The sequence below is a fragment of the Apodemus sylvaticus genome, chromosome 9, assembly GCF_947179515.1.
Source record: "Apodemus sylvaticus chromosome 9, mApoSyl1.1, whole genome shotgun sequence".
In the NCBI taxonomy this organism is placed as follows: domain Eukaryota; kingdom Metazoa; phylum Chordata; class Mammalia; order Rodentia; family Muridae; genus Apodemus; species Apodemus sylvaticus.
The window spans coordinates 72,400,549-72,422,354 of NC_067480.1; the positions used below are offsets into that span (position 1 = coordinate 72,400,549).

At 49.0% G+C, this 21,806-nt stretch overlaps 1 protein-coding gene across 1 annotated transcript in view; it reads left to right on the top strand.

The window, feature by feature from the left end:
- The first annotated feature begins 1,318 nt into the window (after positions 1-1,318).
- Catsperd (cation channel sperm associated auxiliary subunit delta) overlaps positions 1,319-21,806 on the top strand; it is a 49,632-nt gene continuing 29,144 nt past the window's right edge. Inside the window, exons 1-6 of the mRNA XM_052193665.1 lie at positions 1,319-1,389; positions 4,279-4,333; positions 5,022-5,098; positions 6,758-6,830; positions 9,003-9,120; positions 10,117-10,181. Of these exons, the coding sequence (XP_052049625.1) occupies positions 1,319-1,389; positions 4,279-4,333; positions 5,022-5,098; positions 6,758-6,830; positions 9,003-9,120; positions 10,117-10,181 (459 nt within the window). The remainder of the gene's footprint in view (positions 1,390-4,278; positions 4,334-5,021; positions 5,099-6,757; positions 6,831-9,002; positions 9,121-10,116; positions 10,182-21,806) is intronic.

Sequence of the window (21,806 nt, forward strand, 5' to 3'; positions counted from 1 at the left end):
CTTACGTCATCTCTACTCGCCCACCGGTTGCGCACGTGATTACGTTCGCTTGCTTCGCGCTGGAGAGGCGGAGCTTGAATAAGGTGAGTGAGTGGGCGTGGCCAGAGGAAGACCAGATTTAAGCCTGGAGGGGGGGGGGGGGAGTAGAAGTAGGGGCGTGGTTCAAGGCTCGGGCCCGGCTTGGAGTTGGCCGAGCCTGGCTGTTCTAGAGAAGACTTGGAGGAGCTAGATGAAAGGCGAGAGGTGTTGTAGTAAGCTCAAGGAAACATGACAGAGGAGGCAGAACTAGCTTGTGGTGGAGGAGCGCTCCACCAGGCAGGGCTTGGAGCAACTGGTAGCCGGGACCTGACCTTGGGCGGACTCGAGGGGTGGGGCTTGACTTGGGGGCATGGCCAGAGCGGTGACTCCAGAGGCGGCGCGAGGCCAGGTGCAGTTAGAATGGGAGTGGGACTTGTGTGGGGTAGGGTGTCCGAGGACACCGCTCTAGGAAGGGGGCCGGGAAGAAGCGTGGCCCCTCCAGGTTCCTACAACTACTGGTCTATCCTTCCCAAGCTGTACCTTAGTATTGCGTTGTGTTTTCGTTCATCAAAACGTTTTTACAGGGAAACTTCTGTATTCTGAAGGCACAGGAAGAAAAGTACAGCGCACCCCTCCTTTATAATAACTTTAGTCTTTTCAGCGTTTTTTTTGCTGATACACAACAGGTTTTACTACAACTCCCTATGCAGTTGGTGGCATCTTCACTCCGCACTGGAGGAGGCGTGCTTGGAGGGCTTTTGTCTCCCCTATAGTCTGTCTGCTACAGGTCTTGCGCATGCGCGCAAGCTCAGCGTTGCCTTTGTTGACAGTGGTCCGTGAGGCAGTAACCAAAACTCTGAAGCTTCGAGGACACGACCCAAAAGACCCGTGTGCATTGCTGCGGCTCCACAAAGCAGGGCGTGGATTTTATGCATGCCCAAAGCTCTGCTTCCCCAGCAGCGTGTACTCATGCTCGTTCTATGGAGACTTCCTTGAAGTTTGGGCATGCTCTGGATTTTGACTTATGGATCTGGGAGCCTGGGCGTAACTTTTAGATTTGAAATGTGCGTTCTCTCCGCTTTCATATTGCGCATACTCACTCCTTCCACTCGCCTCTATGTAGACCTAACGGGGCTTTTGTCGTATGCATCCAATAGGTCCTGCTAGTGGCCTTCTTACCTGGTGCGCGTGCCCAGTCTAGAGGCGGGTAGGAGAGAAGGAACTTAACCTCACGCATGCTCAGACACTTTCTCAAGCTTGGCAGTTGAAGAGCGGTGTTAGTTGTGGAGAACCAGGCAAGATGCTGATGTTGATACTAGCAGCAGTGACTACCATGGTCAGGGCTCAAGATTTGAATCAAGAATTGTGCCGGTGCGACTGCCTAACTGGGATGGGATGCTGTGGGGAGGTTTGTGGCGGGGAGGAATGGGACTGGTTCTTGTTAGTATCAGCAAAAAACGCTGAAAAGACTAAAGTTATTATAACTGGCATACCCTCCAGCCCAATTGTAGGAATCAAGCTTGACATTATCTCTTCTAAGCATATCACTAAAATTCGTTTCTGGGTGTGGAACCAGGGCCAGGGACACGCGTCAAACCCAAGTTCCTTGTGCAGTCTGCAATCTGACCCACCATCTATCCCTACCTTGGTGTTGGTAGGGATAGAGGCAGCAGCTGTGCCGTGGGCTGTTGAGGCGAGCTGAGTTCATGCTGGGAAGTGTGCTGTGCACAGTGCCGTGGTTAGCAGTGTCTCTGATCGCTAACATGCAAGGATGTCTCTATGTATGTACTCCCGTCCCCACTTTTCTCCCCAGAGGCTGTTGGTCACCAGCCTGAGGGGACAAAAGAAGCGGAGGTGGAGAGCAGGGTTCAGACAGCCATGAGTGTGGACGGTATGATCTCCGGAGACTACTGCAGAGGGATGTCTGCTGTATTCTTTCAGGGATAGGAGAGTATTTAAGGGTTTGTTTCAGGGGCACAGGTGGAAAGGGCTAATGGGTCCCGCGGGTGGGAACCCAGCACAGGATGTGTATGCTGAGTTATGCAGCTGGTCACCTTTCAGAGGCCAGCCACCTGTGTTTAAAGACACTCTCCAAACAAAGACAGGAAGAGACAGGGAAGCCCTGCTGAGAAAGGAAGTCTCCCATTTTTGGTGCCCAGTTCAGAAAGCCATCCTGTCATGGAGGCTGCTAACTGTCCCCTGGGGACTTCAGTCATAAACCCTGAATTCTGGGTTGTCATCACTAGAGTTCAGCAAGGCTTTCCTTGCTGAGAGGTTTGCAGCCAGCCTATACAACAGAGCTGGATCCATGTCTGAATACAGCAATACTGTGCCTCAGCCTCCCAAGTACTGTGATGACAGGTGACATGCCACTATCTGTGTGTCCCAGGTCAACTGTAGATTTCAGTAAATGTTACATGCAAAGATACCTTGTGCAAAGAGCCATGGGACCTGGTAGGTGACTTGTCCCACCCAAAAGGAAGTTGTTTGCTGCAAAACAGAAAAAAAAAAAAAACACCAACAATAAAGTAGGGAAACTTAAATACTTGCCAAAAGTAACTGCTGCTGTGGCCTGAGTTGAAACTCGCTGGGCAGAGGGCTGACCACCTGGTGACACCAGGGCCAACTCCAGCTCCACAGAAACCTGGCAGGTGCCCATGCCTGCCATCACAGCAGGGAGGGGGTGGAGGCAAGAGGAGTGGGAATTTCAGGCCAACATGGACTATGTATTCAGCCTGTCTCTGAATAAACAATAAAAAGAGCCTGGGGAGACCCCTCAAAGAAGAGAGCCCCTCAACAGGAAGATTCTGGGTTCTATCCCCAGCACTGTGCATGGGATGGGATAGGTAAGGGTGGGTAAAAGGCAGAGAGCCCAGAATAGGAAATGGGGGTCTCCTCCACCTGGGTTTCTGAGTGATCCCAGAGCAGACAGGGAAAGCCGCCTGGCCTAGGTTTGTAAATGAGCTTCTGGTAGTGTTAGAGCCCTTTGAAGGTGTCCTTGAGTCCTTTTGTCTCTTTACGGGAACACCAATCTTTTATATATTTTTAAAACAAGATTTACTTTTATTTTATCTATGTGAGTGTTTATCTACATGCATATGCATTGCACACAGAGATCAGAAGAGGATGTCAGGTCCCTGGAACTGGAATTAGAGGTGTTTTAAACTACCATGTGGATGCTGGGAATCAAACCTGGGTCCTCTAGAAAAGCAACAAGTGCCCTTAACCACAGATCCATCTCTCCAGCTCCTGAATTTTTGTTGTTATTTATTATTTTGAGAGAGGGTCTCACAATGTAGACCAGGCTGGCCTCGGTCTCACAGAGATGCACCTGCCTCTGCCTCACAAGTGCTGGGAATAAAGGCATGCTACCACACCTGGCTAATATTTTATATTCTCTCTCTCTCTCTCTTTTTCGCTCTCTCTGTCTCTTTCGCATGTGCATGCATTTGTTTGTGTGTGCATGCATGTAACAAGTCAGAAGACAACTCTCAGGAGTCATTTCTCTTCACTAGGGCCAAACTCAGGATGCCGGGCTTTGCAGCAGGGCCCTTTATGTAGTGAGCCATCTCACTGGCCCAGAATTTTGTATATGTTAGTCTGAGCCCACATGTTATATGTTTGTCTATGTCCGAGAACAACCTTGGGCACTAAACCTTTCCTATGACCTTGCTTAAATCAGGGTACTGCTAAATGCTCTGCTTCTGCTAAATACACCAGTCCAGTGCCCTTAAGCCTCTGTGGATTCTCCTGTTTGTGCCTCCTGCCTCTGTGGTAGGTGTGCTGGCTTGACATACCCAGAGCATCCTGCCTGTCCCTTACACATGTTCTGGGAATTGGAGCAACAGCCATCTCCCACCACTACCCAATGCTTTAGGACCCCAGAGCCCTCAAGGTATCAAGACTTCATTCTGTGCACTATGTCTAAAGGCAGCACGGCAGGAGAGACCATGATGAATATTGTATAAAAGTTAAGGAGCTGAGAGATGGCTCAGCAGTTAAATCACTAGCTGCTCTTGTAGAGAACCGTGTTCAGGTCCCAGCACCCACAGAAGGCTCACAGCCAGATGTAACTGCAGCTCAAAGAGGCCTAACGCCCTCTGATGGTCACCTCAGGCACAGCATGCATGTGTTGTGCAGCCAAATCACCCATAGACAGGAAAGTTCTTGAAAATAGAATAAATTAGAAGACAAAGCCTGACTTTTAGTTGTGTGTGTGTGTTTAAATTATTTATTGACTGTATGTTCCAATCACTCTAGGCCGTACACAGTGAGGACCGGGAAAGTGTTTGAATCCAGTATACAACTTGAAGGGGTAGGTGGTCCCTTGCATGCCCCCTGCATTTCAGTGTGACTACACAGCAGAGCATTTTCTTTTTCTTTTTGACTTTTGATTCTTTGTGATTTAACATCATGCACTCCGATCCCATTCAACTGTCCCTCCATACCCACCCACCGCCCTTGCAACTCCCCCCCACCCCACCCCACCCCCGCTGCCGCCGCCCTGCCAAGAAAACTAAAACTCAAAAAAAAAAAAAATCTCATTGTGGAAGCTGCAGTGTGTCACAGTGTAACCTTTTGCTCAGGCACCTCTGTTTGCAAATGTTCACTGCAGTGAGACACTGGTTCCAGGCCTCCTCTCGGACACCCTGTCATTGCCCAGGGTAATGGAGACCCTGCAGCTTTGGATCTGCAGGACTGGCCCCTTCAAGTGTTCCAGGCTGAAGATGGCGTAGATGTGGGCGGGGTGGGCCAAGTTGAAGCTCTGGCTCTGGGCCAGCTCTTCCACACCCATGACACCTGTCAAGCTCTCCCACACTGGCCAGGCGATGGGCGGAAGCAGATCGGTTTCTAGTATTTTCTTTATTGTTCTCCTGAGGCACAGTCTCCCGTAGCCCAGGTTGTCCTCTGTTCTTTCTGTTCTGAGGATGCCCTGAGCCCTGACCCTCTGGAGTACTGAAAGGCAGGCCGGCGCATCCTATCTGCATCTGTGCTATCTGCAGGTTCCACTGTTCTATGCCTTCCCCAATACGTTTGTGCTCAAGAACATTTGCATGGATAAAACGGCCGTGTATCTAGGGTGAGCTGACCTCCCCACCCCTCTCCTTTCCTGACCCTCTTCCCCTTCTCCTCCCCCTGCCCCTTTCTCCCCTGCCCCTTTCTCCCCCCACTTTGTTTCACCCCTTTCCTTCCCTCTCTCCCTGCTCCTCCTTTTTTAAAAAGAAACCCGAGCAGCTCTGGCCCACAAGGAATCATAGCTGGGCTGGGTAGGACACAGAGAGAAAGACACAGGCACAAGCATTGCCATTCTGGGGACAGGAGCCAAGCCTGTGGCTTCTGCCAATCAGAGATTGACAAAAAAGAAAACAAACAGGAAACCTGTGGGGGGAAAAGCGGGAGTGGTGGCAGGGCCACATAGGGGAACACTGGCCAGGCCTGCGCACCCCGCACACCGCACCTCAAGTACCTGCAGAGCAGATGCCTGGCTAGCGGGCAGGTCTTTGCCTAGAAGGCCAGGCCGTTTGCACGGCCCCACGTACATGTAGAAGCTTGACTGAGGAGAAGCTGGATCCTTTCTTAGTGGCTGGAAACGCTGAGGCCTGCTCCATGTTCTTACACGGCGGGTTTTGATAAGAAGAGACAGTTCATAGTTTCAATGCTTTATTATAGACAAGTAGGAAGAGAGGAGATGGAGAAGGAAAGAGAGAAAGAGAGGATAGAGGGATGAGAGCTGGCCATGACCACGTGGAAAGGGGGAAACAAGGGCAAAAAGGAAGGGGGAGGTGAGGGGAGGGGAGAGAAAACTGGGCAGAGGGAGGGAGGAGAGTCAAGAAGCCTTTTATAGGAGACTGGGTTACTTGGCAACAGCCAGGTAACCATGGGGCAGGGAAAGCCTGGCTGTAGCCAGGTGACTTTAGGGGTGGAGTCCAGTCAGAACGCTAGGGACCTGGGGCCTGGCCATATGTGACTGATGGCCACAGGATTACGGAGTTGAGGAGTCAGCAGTCTGGGAGCATGGCTCATGGGTTCTGTCCCTTGTAAAATATTCTACTGACCACAGACTGCCTGACATGATCCCACAGAAACCTTTCTTGGCTTAATTTTTTTTTTTTTTTTTTTTTTTTTTTTTTGGTTTTTTTGGATTTGGTTTTTGTCGAGACAGGGTTTCTCTGTGTAGTTCTGGCTGTCCTGGAACTCACTCTGTAGACCACGCTGACCTCGAACTCAGAAATCTGCCTGCCTCTGCCTCCCAGAGTGCTGGGATTACAGGTGTGCGCCACCACCGCCCGGCTGGCTTAAAATTTTTTAAACTACATTTCTTTATTTGTCTGTCTGTCTAAGTGTGCCACAGCACCTCTGTGGAGGTCAGATGCTAATCTGTGGGAGTCACTTCTCTTCTCCCATACTGTTAATTTGGGGGATAAAACTTGGATAGACAGCCAGGCTCAGTGAGAAGCATCTTAACCCACGTAGAAGTCTCAGTTCTTCAGCCTCAGCCCCTGAAGTGCCAGGCAGGCAGGCTTGAGCCACCAACACCTGCCTATTTCATTTGTGGCATTTTTGTCTCTGTGACTAGGTCATTTAAAGAAGTAAAAAACAAACCAAAGCATGCAGGCACATTAGGACATGGCAGTGTTTCTGGGTGGCTCCAGCTGCCAGGGAGCTTCTAAGGGAGACTGTCACAGGCCCGCCAGCAGACACACTTCCTAATTCTTTCTACCTTTTCTCTTGGTCACAGGCAGCACGTTTTCTTGACAACAAACAACTTTGACTTCAGCATCTTGCCGCTCACCATTCCCAATGAGATTGTGGTAGATATTTCCCCATCTGCAGCTCCAAAGGGTTACACTTAAAGGAGACCGTGGGGTTCAGGGGCAGCGGTCTGTCAGCTGTGGGTTCCTTCACTGGATCCTCTTAGAGATGCAGAGTTAAAGGAAGTTGGAGGACTGGACCTAGTTCATTCCTTCTCTGATAGAGTCCTGCCCCTCCCTGGCTCTTCTCCCCTTACTCTCCCTTGCCCTCTCCTTTTCTCCCTCTTTTATTCTTCCACACTTGTAGGTTTTGCCTTTCTCCTCTTCTTTTTCCCTTCCCTTGAATTTTTTGTTGTTTTGTTTTGTACATTTTTTGAGACAGGGTTTCTCTATAGCCCTGACTGTCCTGGAACTCACTCTGTAGACCAGGCTGGCCTCAAACTCAGAAATCTGCCTGCCTCTGCCTCCCAAGTGCTAGGATTGAAGGCATGCACCACCCACTGCCCGGCCCCTTGAAATATTTGAGATTTTGTTTATTTTTATTTTATATGTATGGTGTTTTGTCAACATGTGTGTCTATGTACCACTTGCATGCCTGGTGCCCAAAGAGACCAGAGGATGGTGCCGGCTCCCCTGGAAGTAGTCTGTAAGCTTCTGTGGGGGCTGGCAAACCTGTGTCTTCTGCAAGAGCAGCCAGTGCTCCTAACCACCGAGGTGCCTCTCCAGTCTCTCAGGAGTTTTTGTTGAAAAAGAAGGATGCACACAGGTCAACCAAGAGCTGCGTTGCCTTCCTAACATAGCAGTGTTGCCTTCCTAACGTAGCATCTGGCCAGATAACCACAGCGCCAGTGTCTGGTGAAGAAGCACCTGGCTTAGTAGCCGAGTGATCTAAGTCTGTAGCTATATGAGGACATGACTGCACCCCCCCCCCAAATCCCAAATGTGCAGAGAAGCTCGGTGTGCAGAGGGAAAAGGAGGAGGCCTGGGGCTCACTGGCAGCCAGCCAGCCAAGCAGAGAACTCCAGGTCTCAGAATATGGATCAGAGATGCTCATTCAGTGGTCAGAGCTCTGGTTTGGTCCCCAGCACCCACATGGCTCACAACCACCTGCGTGTGACTCTAACTATATATGACATGACAACCTATTCTGGCCCAAAAGGTCATACCCAAAGCCATGAGCTAGGCGCGCGCACGTGCGCATGCGCGCGCTCGCGTGCGCACACACATGAAAGGAACATATCTTTAAAAAAAAAAAGGCTGTGTTATTTTTGTATAAGAAACTCCATGTCTGTCTGTGCACCACATTTGTGCCTGAGGATGTCAGAAAGGAGTCTGATCCCTTAGAGTTGGCATTACAGATGTTGGCAAGCCACCTTGCGGGTTCTGGGAACTTAACTCTGATCCTCTGGAAGAACAGCCGGTATTCTTAATTGAGCCAAGACACATCAATAGAGTATGCTGAAGAGGCGGGAGGAACCATGAGTTCAAGGCCAGCCTGGACTATACCTTTAAAATTAATAAATTCTAATAAATAATAAGGTGGAGAGTGGTAGAGTATTAATTGCTGGCCTCCACATAAACACATGCAAACACACACCAAGCAGACACCTATTGCAAGGATTGCTGGTTCACACCTTTAATCCAAGCACCTGAGAGCCAGAGAGATAGGCAGAGAGAGAGAGGCAGAGAAGCAGAGGCAGAGGCAGAGGAAGGCAGGTCTCTGAGGAGGTTGAATCTAGCCCAGAACTACACAAAACAGCAACAAAATAAACAGTATTACTGACCCAGATTGTTTTGGGATCTGTGTCTACAATGATTGCTTCCTGAACTAATGTTCTCATTAGCTACAGCTGCTGGTGGTACAGCTTGTAATGACATCATCACTATGGTCAGGACAAGGGCTCTAGCAACACGTTGGAGAACAGCCCTGGGCATGTCTGGGAGAGAATTTCTAGATAGTATTTGTTGAGGTGGGAAGAGCCATCTTAATTAACCACAGGTGCCAACATCCAACGGGCTGACTTCCTTCACTGGATCAAAGGGAAAGCAAGCTGGGTTCTGAGACCAGCTCTCTGCTTCCTGACTGCAGCAGTGACCAAGCATCCTTACCCACCCCCAATCCCCGCTGCCGTGATGGACCATGCCCCGCTGTGAGCCAGGGCAAGCCCTGGGTCCAGCCCTTGAGGTGCGCCTGCCTGCCAGGCCCGTATCCCATGTGTGTCCTGCTCTTAGGTGGGAGAGCCATCAGTCACGAGTGCCCACTTCATCTCCAAATCGGTGATACTGTTTGTGATCAGTGGAGGAATCTACAGTTACAATTTCATTGAGAGCACCTGGCGTAAATCGGAAGGTGTGTGTGCCTTGGTTTTACTGTCGCTGAACTTAGTCTTGCTTTGTTTTTGAGACAGGGCCTCGTGTATCCCAAGCAGGCCTTGAGCTAGTAAACTCATGGACCCTCTGCCCCTACCTCCCCAGGGTTGTGACGGCAGGCATGCATCGCCATACCTGGTTCATGTGTGCTGGTGTGGAACCTGTGACCTGTGCATGCTAAGTGACAACTCTGCCCATTAAGCCACGGATCCATGGCTCAGTTTGGTGGCTATTTGTTTTCCTTTTAGTGTGTGTGTGTGTGTGTGTGTGTGTGTGTGTTTGCCTGCATGTCTGTCTGTGCACCACATGCCTGCAGCTACCATACAGGCCAGAAGAGGTCATCCGTTCCCCTAGACCTGGAGTCACATGTGGCTGAGAGCCACCATGTGCTAGAAACTGAGCCCCTGTCCTCTGGCAGATCAGCCAGTGCTCTACCCCCCTGGGCCATCTCTCCGGCCCCTGTTTTATTTATTTATTTATTTTTTGGTGTTGTTTTGAGAAAGGCATCACTGTAACACAGGCCTCAGATTCAGAATTCTCCTGCCTCAGCCTTAAGTCCTGGACAAACAGGTGTGTGCCTGGCTTAATGTTTAACTTCGGAGAATTCAAAATATTCAGCCAGGTGTGTTAGCACAAGACTTCCAGCCCAACCTTTTGGATGAAGAGGCAGGAAGAGCTTCATGAGCTGGATGCCAGCCAGGGGTGTCTAGCCAATTGTAGGCCAGTGAGATCCTGTCTCAAAACAAAAGCAAGAACATGGGACTGGAGATTCACAGTGGCCTATGGCTCTGTCTCCAAGGGTCCATCATCCTGTCCTGGCCAGTTCAGGTGCCTGCACTGTGTTCATACACACACACACACACACACACACACATACACACACGTGCACGCACGCGCACGCACTCGCACGCGAGCGCAAAAGTGAAGAGTTGATATTTATAATGTATTTGCTTTATAAACCCTATCTTCCTTTCAGGTATGTCAGAACCTGTCTCTCACATTAGTGGTGACACTTGTTGTTTTAAAGGCTCCTTTTGCCTGGTAAGTTGGAAGCTTTCGTTTTCAAAGTGCTCTAAATGCTAACACTTAGGCATGACCTAGGAAAGGAGGCTGTGTAGTGGTGACCTTTGGTGTTGTCCCTTCCCCCAGCCTCACAGGAAGGATGCTCGCAGGAGAGTAAATGGTCAGCAGGATTTGATAATCTGTAGTCTTTTATGATTTTGCGTGTGATAATTTCTTGTTTTTTGAGTCAGGATATCATATAGCCCAGGCCAAATATGACTCTGAACTCCTGATCCTCCCTGTGTTACCTACCCAGAGTCAAGATGACAGTCTCACAAGACTTACACTGGTTTACACTGGTTTCATTGTTGTTGTTTGTTTATTTTTGGAGGGGTTTTGGGGGGGGTTGGATTTGGTTTTTTTCGAGACAGGGTTTCTCTGTATAGCCCTGGCTGTCCTAGAACTCACTCTGTAGACCAGGCTGGCCTCGAACTCAGAAATCCACCTGCCTCTGCCTCCCAGAGTGCTGGGATTACAGACGTGCGCCACCATCACCCGGCCTTTGTTTATTTTTTTAATGTACATGTAAGTTCAGGAGGTGGGGGCAGGCAGATCTTCTTGAGTTCTAGGCCGGTCCCGTCTTCATAGTGAGTTCTAGGCTATTCAGGGCTGTCTAGAACCTGTCTCAAAAAGAGAAAAGAAGAGAAATGGGGGTGAGGGGAGACGGAAAGAGAGAGCAATTGTTGTGATCTTTGTACGGCCCCACAAAGACCACATGAGCCCAAATAGTTCCATGTGAGGTTTTATTGAGAGAAGGGTAAGGTAACAGAGAAAAGAGAAGGGGGAAGAGAAAGAGAGATCAGAGGGCCTTTCATTTCTGTGTGGATAGTGAAGTAGCCACAAGTAAGGTGGGAGGTGGGGCTAGTGCATTCTGGGAACGTGGTGGCTGTTGCCCTGGCAACAGGTGTGTGGGTTGCACTGTCGCCTATATGTGATGTCACAGGTTTCCAAGGCCCTGATACCAACATTCCTCCCTTCTTATTATTATAAAGAGAAGGGAAAAGGGGGAGTGGGAAAATGATGGTGAAAGGGAATGAGGGCGCCGTGTCTCTTAAGCTGCTTCGTGCTGTCTAGGGGCGTCATCAATTTTGGGATGTAGCTGAGTTTCACCATCAGGGTCCACTTGGTAAACATTCACATCAGGTTTCTCTGTAGACAGTGGCTGTTCTGTGGACAGCACCTGGTAATCCTGTAACAGGAACTGATTAATAGTTTGGTTAGAAATTTTTTGTATTTGCCATTGGAGGCATGTAGAAAGAAGAATAGTGAGGCAGGGAGCAAACAATAACACAGGAAGATGACTAGAGAAGGCAGGCGTTACAAAAGGGAGTGTCCGCTTCCATATAGGGTTTTCAGAAATCCCAGAACTGGAGGTCTCATGATCCCTGAAATTCTTTATGTCTGATTGTAGCTCCTGGATTTTATTTCTCACTATCCCGGATTGGTTGACGTAGAAACAGCATTCTTCTTGGAGGAACAGGCAAAGACCAGCTTCTTTAGCTGTCAGGACAACTAGTACTCATCAGTTCTGAAGCCCCATGGCTGCCAAAGAACAATCTGTTTCTGGATAGTAAGCACAGTTTCAGTCATTTCTTGAAGACTGCTTTTAAACTGGGAAGTGAATGTATTACATTGGTTCATGGAAGTAATTATCCCTGCAATTTCTTTACTAACACCTACATCTATTCCCATAGCAACCAAGAGTGGCAGGACCTGAACTGCCCTCTTATGTTGAGCAGCTATCATATCTACAGCTGGGATTGGCAGGGGCTCAATTTCCTGGATTACTCCCAGTTCAGGGAAAGGAGTACCAACATGCAAACTCCTGACCAGCTGGCAGGGAGGCGATGATATACTTGTGTGCCACAAAGAATTGACATGTTCTGGACTGCAGGGCATTGTGGCAGAGATGGTTCTACTGCAGTCTAGGGAGGTTAGTGTTCTAACAGAACGTGTCCCAGAGATCTTTAAGCACTTTGCCAGGCTGAAGAGGGGGACAGAGTAAAGGTACGGAGTCATGGTGACATCAGAGTCAGGGTAGCTGACAAAAGGTGAGGTAAGGTCACCTGGCAGAATCACCAGACAGGCCGTAAGTGGCAATTGTGAGTTAATTTCAGGAGGTACGCAGGACCAGTGATCTTTAAAGGGACCAGGCCTGGTGACATTAAGGAGCTGGTACGCCGAGGTCAAGGTCTGACACAAAAGGCGAAATGACAAGTTAGTGCCATTTATGAGGTGGGATGTCAGGGAGGTAAGGACCTTGAAGGAGTGTTTGATTACTTCTGCTTTTCTAATATCTAGAGGTTGGGCAATTGAGACATATTTTCTCTGGATATGGATAGTACTTACTGGGTACCTGGGTTGATATTTACGGTAGAGCTTACCAACAGCTCCTGTCTCCCACCTGGATTCCCACAGGTCTTCTATGTAGGAAAAGAGTGTCTTGCAGTGTTGATAGAAGACATGATTGGTCCATGGTCCTAGCATATGTATCTGACAAGACCAATATGGGCAGCCCTCATATTTGTCTGACCATTTTCTACAATAATCTTTTGTCTGGTCAAAGAGAAAGCAAGTATAGAGATCATAATATTTAGATGGGATAACAGATACAGGGATGGTAGCAATTTGGATGCGTTCCTGGCATCCGGCTATGGAGCAGTTTCCTGTCCCTATTTGGAAAGACTGTTATCTGTGGGGTTTTCTAGTGAAAGGATAGAAAATAATACAGTCTAACTCTAATGACCCCAAGAAATCAGAAGTTTAAAATGCTATCTTGCTTTGTTAGAAACTAGGTAAAAGGTCACATTCCAGAGCCCGCCCTTTGTTTAGACCTAGCAGAAAGGCCTTGAATAGGTGATCCTGGCCCCATAAGGTAACTGGAAATGGGCTAAGCTTATCTTGCTTCTGTAAACTTACGCCATTACCCCTATGCAGGAGTTCACACAGCTGTAGACATTCAAAAAAATAGGAAACTAATTGGTCCACTGAGCGAGGGCTGCGATAATTTAAACTGATTGGCCTAAAAAGTATGGAGTGGGGGTGTGGGGAAAAAAAACTATGGAGTGGTACAAATCAATTGGTTTGCATTTCGAGGGCTCTCCATGCTAAGAAATGATTGGCTTGTGATTCCCGGGCTTTGTCGTAAACTTATAAAAGCTGTCGCGATTCGGCACTCGTGGTCCTCAGTCCTCTACCCCTGCGTGGTGTACAGCTGTATAGAACCCAGATTTCTGGAATAAAGAAATCCTCATGCTAGTGCATGGAGACCGTTTCTCGAGAGTGATTTGGGTGTCGCCTTCCGGGGTGTGGGGTGCTGGGGCACCCTCGGTTTTGGGGGGTCTTACACTTGAACCTCAAATCTCCAAATGTAAGGGCTACCTGGATGGAAATGAGCAGCAGGAGGAGGACAAGAAACCCATGTCTAATCCAGTGAGGCTGAGCTCAGCTGCTGGAGTGGAGTCTCATTTTCTGGGATTGGGGACAAGGTGGGTGGTCTTGACGTCCTCTGGAGATTAACAGAGCACAGTCCTGTTGGGGTTGACGTGTATGAAGAAGAGTCATTTGTAGGTGGAGGATGAAAGGTTTGAGGTGAGACAGGTGGACCCAATGAGAGAGTCCCTTGAGTTTAGCAGCTGTAGGGGGCATGAGAATCCCCTTAAAAGGGCCCTGCCATTTGGGAGAGAGTGGGGAGTGCCGATGATCTGGAGGGGATAAGAGGACTTGGTCTCCAATGTTGACAGGCAGTGGACAGGAGACTGTGTGGCCACAGTAGATGGTGTCAGCAAAGTTCCATAGGAGAGAGCAGAGGTGCCAAAGTAATGGGCTGAGTAGGTGGTCTGGAAGGGGAAAGCATTTAGCTGACAGACCAGGAGTTAGGACCCGACATCCATACATGAATTCAAAGCATGAGATGAGAAGAGGTCGCTTGGAGAGAGCTCCGAGCCTGAAAAGAGCCAGAGGTGGGAGTTTTACCCAACCAAGGTGAAGCTCTTGTGACAGCTTAACCAGAGAGGTTAGTTCTTTTTACCTTACCTGAAGACTGAGGGTGGTAGTGAATGTGAAAATGCCAGGGGATGTCTAGGGTGTTAGATAGAATTTGAGAAATCTGGGAAGTAAATTCAGGACCATATCTGACTGGAGGGAGGCTGGGACACCAAACCGGGGGATGGTGGCTCAGAGGAGGCAATCAGAGACAGTCTGAGCCCTTTGGTTAGTTGTGGGAAATGCTTCCACCCACCCTGAGAAGGTGTCCACCAAGACCAGGAGGTACTTGGCATGTCTGACAGTGGGCATGTGGAGGTAGTGATGTGGGTTGCAGGGTAAGGACGTCCTGGGGATGGTAAAACAAATGCAGGCCCCTGAGGGCCGCCGCTCTCCCTGCCTCGGTGGCTCAGTTGTTTCCCTTGGAGACAATAGAGTCACCCATCTGGTAGGATCTGCTGTGGACAATCCCAGTAGCTGTGGGGAGATGGGAGGCCCTCAGCATGGCCAAAATGTGGTTTGCTTTAGTTACCGATCCTCCTTTTGTGGTAAGTAACCCACACTCCTTCCAGAAATGGGTGTGGGTATGGAAAGCATATTTGGAATCTGTGTAGATGTTGAGGGATTGTCCCTGTGCCAGCTGAAAGGCGCGGGTGAGAGCTATCAGCTCAGCCTGTTGATTAGTGGTGTGTGCAGGAAGGGCCTGGGCCTCTACCACCTAGGCGTCTGACACTATGGCATAGCCAGCTTTTCTAGTCCTTTCATATAGAAAGGAGCTTCCACCTGTGCGCCAGGTATAGATGGACTGAGGCAGTGTGCCCTCCTGTATGTGTGAAGGATGAGGTAATAGTTGCTCTAAAGTCTCAGTGCAGGAGTGAGACAGGGAGTGGTTAGTATTAGGTCAGGGAAGAAAAGTAGAAATATTAAGAGGAGGACATGATTGGAAGGTGAGCGTGAAATCCTCTATTAGCGCTACCTGGAGAGAAAGAACTCTGGAGGGAGGTAGAGTCTGCAGGCCTTTGTAAGTTAGGAGCTGTGACAGGTTATGAGAAGAGAGCATAGTTATGGGGGACCCCAAGGTTAGTTTTTTTGACTCTCAAATAAGGAGTTCAGTGGCTGCTAAGGTACAAATACAAGGTGCCCATCCCTGGATGGTTAGATCTAGTTTTTTTGACAAGTATGCTACAGGTGCAAAAGAGGGTTCCAGTTGGTGACATAAGACTCCAAGGGCAAATCTCTCCTTTTCAGTTACATAGAGGGGGAAAGCACCGGGCCAGGTCAGGGAGATGTAATGCTAGGACCTTAAGGAGAGCCTGTTGGAGCCTCAGAAAGGGCTTGGTAACAGGTCTGAGAAGCAATTCTTGGGTGGGGCCTAATGCTGGTTCATATAAGAGAAAGGAATGATAGGAATCCTAGGAATGATAGAATCTCTCTACCTTTGTAGAAGGAACTGTTAGAGACTGAATCAGATTCTTTCTATCTAAGGTAATAATAGCCTTGCAGGCTATTATTGGGGTAATTGTAAGTCCCAAATAGGTGACCTGAGGAGTAGACTTTAGAAGGTGAGACCCTATAGCCTCAACTGGAAAGAAAATTTAGAAGAGCAGAAGTGTCAGCTTGGCTAATCTCTAGAGAAGGGCCACAGAGAAGGACATCATCTATGTAAAGTACAATCTTAGATTTAGGAAGAGATAAAGAGAGTAAGTCAGGCTGGAGAGATGGCTCAGTGGTTAAGAGCACTGACTGCTCTTCTGAAGGTCCTGAGTTCAAATTCCAGCCACCACATGGTGGCTCACAACCATTCATAATGAGATCTGACGCCCTCTTCTGGTGTGTCTGAAGACAACTACTTATATATAATAAATAGATCTTTAAAAAAAAAGAGAGAGTAAGTCAGAAGACAGGACCTGGCTAAATAGGTGTGCACTGTCTCGGAATATCTGAGGTAGAACAGTCCAGGTATGTTGGGTAGAAAAGTGGGTGTTAGGATCTGTCCAGGTAAAGGCAAATATGTTCTGTGACCAGGCCTCAAAAGAGACAGAGAAAAATGCCAAGGACTGTCCCAGCCAGGGGATCACGACCGAGGGGGGGCTTTAGTACTCAGGAAAGGCACAGGTTCGGCGATGATAGAAGCAAACACTGAGGCGGTTTGATTCTAAATGTATTTAGGAGCACTCTAGTAAGGGTTCTTATACAGGAAAAGTTGGTATTACCATTTCAAAAGATGTAGCCAATGAGGCTGGCACAATTATCATAACCATTTGGCACAAGGAAATGCAAAATCAATCAGGTACAAAGTTTCTCATAGATTCAGAGGATCAATTACAGATAACATCAATCTTCCTGTTTAGAATACAGAATCACAGTCACTTGTAGTTTTTTTGCGGGGGCGGGGAGATTTTGTTTGTTTGTTTGTTTTGTTTTTTTCAAGACAGGGTTTCTCCGTGTAGCCCTGGCTGTCCTGGAACTCACTCTGTAGACCAGGCTGGCCTCGAACTCAGAAATCCGCCTGCCTCTGCCTCCCAAGTGCTGGGATTAAAGGTGTGCGCCACCACCGCTTTGGCACTTGTAGTTAACAGCAAACCTTCAAAGAGAGTTTAAAGTTTCTTAAAAACATTTGGTCACACCCCCTAGGTTTTAATGAGTTTCCCGTGAGTAATCCCTATCGAACATCTGGCTTTTACCTTGTAAAAAACTTCTTGAAATTTAATTTAAAACTGTATTTAATCAACGCTTTCTGCACCACAGTGTCAGAGCCACCCCTCATCTACACAGGCATAGCCATATACATTTACAGGTTGTTGGGAGTTTGTAATTATGTAAATGACTATGAGGCAACGCGTTGCAGTTCGTAGAGTTTGCAGCCAGTGTCTCTACTTCAAAGAACGGATTACTGGCCCCGGGGTATTAGGATCATCCTGTGAAAAAAGGAAGAGGAAATTGAGAGCAAAAAAAAAAAAAAACAAAAAAAAAAAAACAAAAAAAAACAAACAAAAAAAAAACTGCCTTGAGAACTACAGCTCAGAATTATCCTCTAGCTGGAGAGTTCCTCAGTTTCCAGGAGACCTCCTCCCTTTGGAGTCTAACACCTCAGCCTGTGGAACTTGTCACACAGAATCTACTGGAGTTGGTGTGGCAGAAAAATGCATCCTTGAGATCAAGGACTGAGAAATAAGAAGTCCCAGGGGGGATAGTGCCAAGTGTGTAGGGGTTAAGCTACAACTGGGTGGAGGGGAACCACTGCAGAATCAATGCGCCTGAGGCCTTGAACCAGGTGATAGATAGGTACCATTAGGTTTCTTAACTGCTTGTATAGTGGGAAGAAGTGAGGTGAAGGAGTTTTTTCCTTAAGAGGTCAGAAATGATAGGCTTAAGTCCCCTGAGGCCCTGGAGAGAGAGAGGGTATTGAGTGTTGGTGATGTACCTGGTAGAGTCCAGTAACTGGATGACAACAGGAGAATGGTGTTTAGCAACAGAGGAGTTCCAGACTTCCCAAACTCTGGGGTCCACCTGAAAAGCTGGTAAAGGAAACATGTCAGTGTTCGTAGGTTGACTGGCTAGAAGAAGGAGCAGAGGAACTGCGGGCAAGCTTAGGTTTAGGCGAATGGGGGGACCAAAGGAAATAGAGGCTCCCAATGTAACTAAAGATCCCTTCCCAATAAGGGGGCAGGACATGTCGGCACTACCAAAAGGAATGGGTGAGGGGTACACCCCTAAAAATGCAACTAAGTGGTGGGGTCTGATGAGGAAGATAAGGTTGTCCTTCTATCCCAACTTCTAGGTGAAGTGGGTTCCCAAAACTCCATCTGGACCGAGTAAGTGGCCCTGGTGTCCAAGAGGAAGAAGATGGGCCACCCACATACCATGACGGCTACCCAGGGCTCCCTGCTAGTGATAGGCATGGTCATGTCAGGGAGCTCCGGCCCCTTCAGTCATTTATAGCCAAGCCTAGGAGGTTGGCTGGAGGGTTACCTGGGAGCGATGTCCCTCTGGTCTGTGTGACAGACACAAGGGCAAATCGGCAGCCTAATGTCCCTCCTGATGGTACTTAGGACATGATCTTGGCACCCCCTCTTGGCTTGCTGGGGGTAGTGCAAGCCCTTGCCACATCTCTAGCAGGGGCCTGGTGGTCTCTAAGACTTAGAAGGCCAGGGTCCGGGGTGGGGGTGGAGCTGGTCGGGCAGCCTTTGCCGGCATGCAGTATTTTGTTTTCGGGCTTTCTCGTCTCTCTCATGGTGCATCTTGAAGGCTAGCGCTAGACTTCAGCCTGTGGAGTTAGGGTCCCCCTCTCCAAGCACCTAAGTTTAGCTTTTGTTGTTGGGGTTTTGTCTAAGCCAGGTATGCCCCGCCCAGAGATCTGGCCACTATAAGAGGGGTTACTTGCTCCTCCTCTCCCTCTTTGCTCTCCGCTCTCCCACACTCTCTCACCTCTCTGCCCCTGGGGCTCTTCCCCCTCCACGTGGTCATGGCCTCTACTCTCTCCATTCTCTCTATTTTCTCTCACTCTCTCTCTCTCTCTCTCTACCACTAACTCCCATCCCCTACTCTGAATAAACTCTGTTCTATACCATGTCTGTGTGTGTGTTGTCCCTCAGGGGCAGAGGTGCCCAGGCAAGGACCCGCCTGGACACCTTCCCTCACACCGCCTAGCCACACTCACCTAACCCCCTATACTCCCCCCTTTTAAGCCCTTTCATTCTTGGTGCTGAAAGTCCTTTCATTTGTGTCGGGGTAGCTCTGGGAAAAAAAGTAGGTCCTCAGAAGTTGCTTACCTTCTGGGTTTTCGGAGTCCAGATTACTGTATTGCAATAAAGCCTTTGTGAGGTATTCTGAAAACTGAGATGAGTTCTCCTGTTTGTCCTGGACAACCTCCTGGAGTTTTAAAAAAAATTATTGGCTTTAAGGCTGCCTTTCTTAGGCCAACCAGAAGGCATGTAATAAGCCTGTCCCTGGCGAAGATACCACCTGCAGAATTGTAATCCCATCAGGGATCCTGGTCAGACACTGCCTCAGATCTGATGTTATATGTCCTTTCTGTTCAGTGAATTTCGTCTGTGTGTGGTTTTTGCCATTCCCAAACTCGCCAGTGCTCACCTGGAAGTAAATTGTTAGTAAGAATCACATGACCATCATGGAAAGTCAGGCTATAAGACTGAGTGATGTACTCCTTAGTAAGCTGGAGGAGTTAGAGGTGTAGGAACCCAGCCTGCGTTCTATTCGAGAAAGTTCACTCAGTGAGAAAGGAACATGTACTCTGAGCAGACCATCAACGCCAGCCACTTCCCTTAGAGGAAGGACCAATGTTGGTCAGGTGTCCCTGGAGGAGAAGAAAAAGAAGGACTTGGGGGGAAGGGTCTGGCTGTGGTCTTAGAACCCCTGATAGGAGGGGCTAAGGCTGGGGCCAATGCAGAGCATTTGGACAGACCACAGCTGGCACAGGAGGGGAGGAGTCTGGAAAGGTCAAGGCTCTGGGGTATCCTGGTGAGAAGGAGAAACTGAGGCAGCAGTTTGGGTTTTTGATGGTGTGGAGACAGGTCTGCGGCGGAGGGGAGGCAGCTTGTTGGCTGGATCAAGCATTGTAGCTTGATCTACATCTAGTGGAGGGTGGGTAGGCTGCATGGCTAAGAGAAGTTGGGTTGGGGAACAGGAGGAGCAGAAGGACAGATGAGAGCTTGGATATATGGAACCTCTTTCCATTTACCTGACTGCTGGCAGGATGTAGGGAGAGCTCTCAAAACGATCGGGTCTAGCGTACCATTAGGTGGCCATTTGGAATTATCATCTAAAGGGTATTGAATCCAGACCTTAGTGCAGAGGTGTATCAGTTTTGAGGGCCTCAAATCAGGCATTAATTTCAGAGATTTGCGATTTTCCAGGAGGCATCCCAGTGGGGTGCCTGGAGGTACGATAGAAGACAATTGAGCACACCCTGAGTGATGGGGGCATTACTAAACTGTCCCAAGAACTCTTCAGCAACAGGTCAGTATATGGCCAAGCTAGAAATTCAGGTCATCACGTGAATAACTAGAGGCTTCTGCAGCAATTTCCCAGAAATTGCCAGAAAGCAATTCAACCTGGTACCAGAAATTTTTGAGCCATCTGCAAGAGCTTGAGGGATTTATGAACTGGTTTTGAGAAAGGGAAGTCACCCAAGGGTGTGTCTTAACTCATAGGTCAGCCAGGAGGCCGGTCATAAGGACCAAGGCATTGAAAGCCAACCCCTTAGCCCAGAAGAGGCTGGCCAGGTGCTACCTGGGCATATAGGCTCCCTCCCGCCAACTGGAGAAACCCCTTATCAATCAGTATGCCGGTGTGTGTTAGTGGCCTTCTGCAGTCGGGTAGCAGGAAGTGTGGAACCGCGTGGTCAGTGTGGCCAGAGGTCAGCTCTATGTGGTAGGTCGTGGCAGCAAAGCTCACATGGTAGAAGTCTGTGAGACTTGCAGGGGCAGCAGCAGTGATGGTCTGCAGCAGCAGTGGAAATCCACATGGCGGGTGATGGTGGGTGCAGATGGAGTCCATGTGGTGTAGCAGTGGCTGCAGGCAGTGATGGCAGTGGCATCCATGTGGTGTCACCAGCTGCATGGGTTCCACCGCTCCCCTGTGTAGTGATTCCCTAAGTCTCAGCACCAATGTTGTGACCATGGCGCAGTTCCAGAAATACCACACCAGGCCAAACTGTCCCACATGAGGTTTATTGAGAGAGGAAAGGGCAAGGTGGCGGCAGGAAGAGAAAGGGGGGAGGAGAGAGAGATCAGAGGGGCCATTCTTTATATATGGATGTTGACATAGTCACAGGTAAAGGTGGGAGGTGAGCCATGTAGATTCTGGGAATATGGTGGCTGTTGCCTTGGCAACAGGTATGCTGGTCACACTGTGGCCTGTGTGATGTCACAGGTCCTGATACCAACACGAGAGAGAGATCGGAGGGGCCTTTCTTTTATATATGGATAGTGACATAGCCACAGATAAAAGTGGGATGTGGACTAAGTGGATTCTAGGAATATGGTGGCAACAGGTGTGTGGGTCACACTGTTGCCTATATGTGATGTCATGGATTTCAGAGGTCCTGATACCAATAGAGATTGTCTTTCTCGGGATCTAGCTGATGGTCAACAGCTGGGCAGCAGTAGGTCAGCTCACGCAAGCCCTGCCCCAGCGGACCGTGGAGTGCCCAGAGAGCTCATGATAACGATGCTGAGTCTGGAAGATGGTCTTTTTTAGGCCCTTCATCTTATCTCCTGGCTTTTAGATTCCTCTGCCCTTCTCTGTGTCCCAGAAGGAGTAAGATGCTGTATTGCCCGAGTCTCCACATCCACTGCTGCTCTCTGTTTAGAAGTTTCCCATACCTGGAGCTCAGAGCAGTGTTTGGCTTTGGTGTAGACAGATGTTAGGAGATAGTTTGATGCTTTCAGTTGAGATAAACTATGGCCTTGGGTCCCACAAGCCTGTGACCCCAGAGTTCCAAGCAGGTTTAAAAGCTCAGGTTTTGATTTTTTCTTCCTGTGGAGTGGGCCTCAGATTCAGACAGAACTGTCACTTACCCCAGAACAGCGTGCCCCAAAGAGCATTGTCACTCACGGGTGCCAGGTAAGCACACTGTTGCTTGTACCCGCCCCCGTA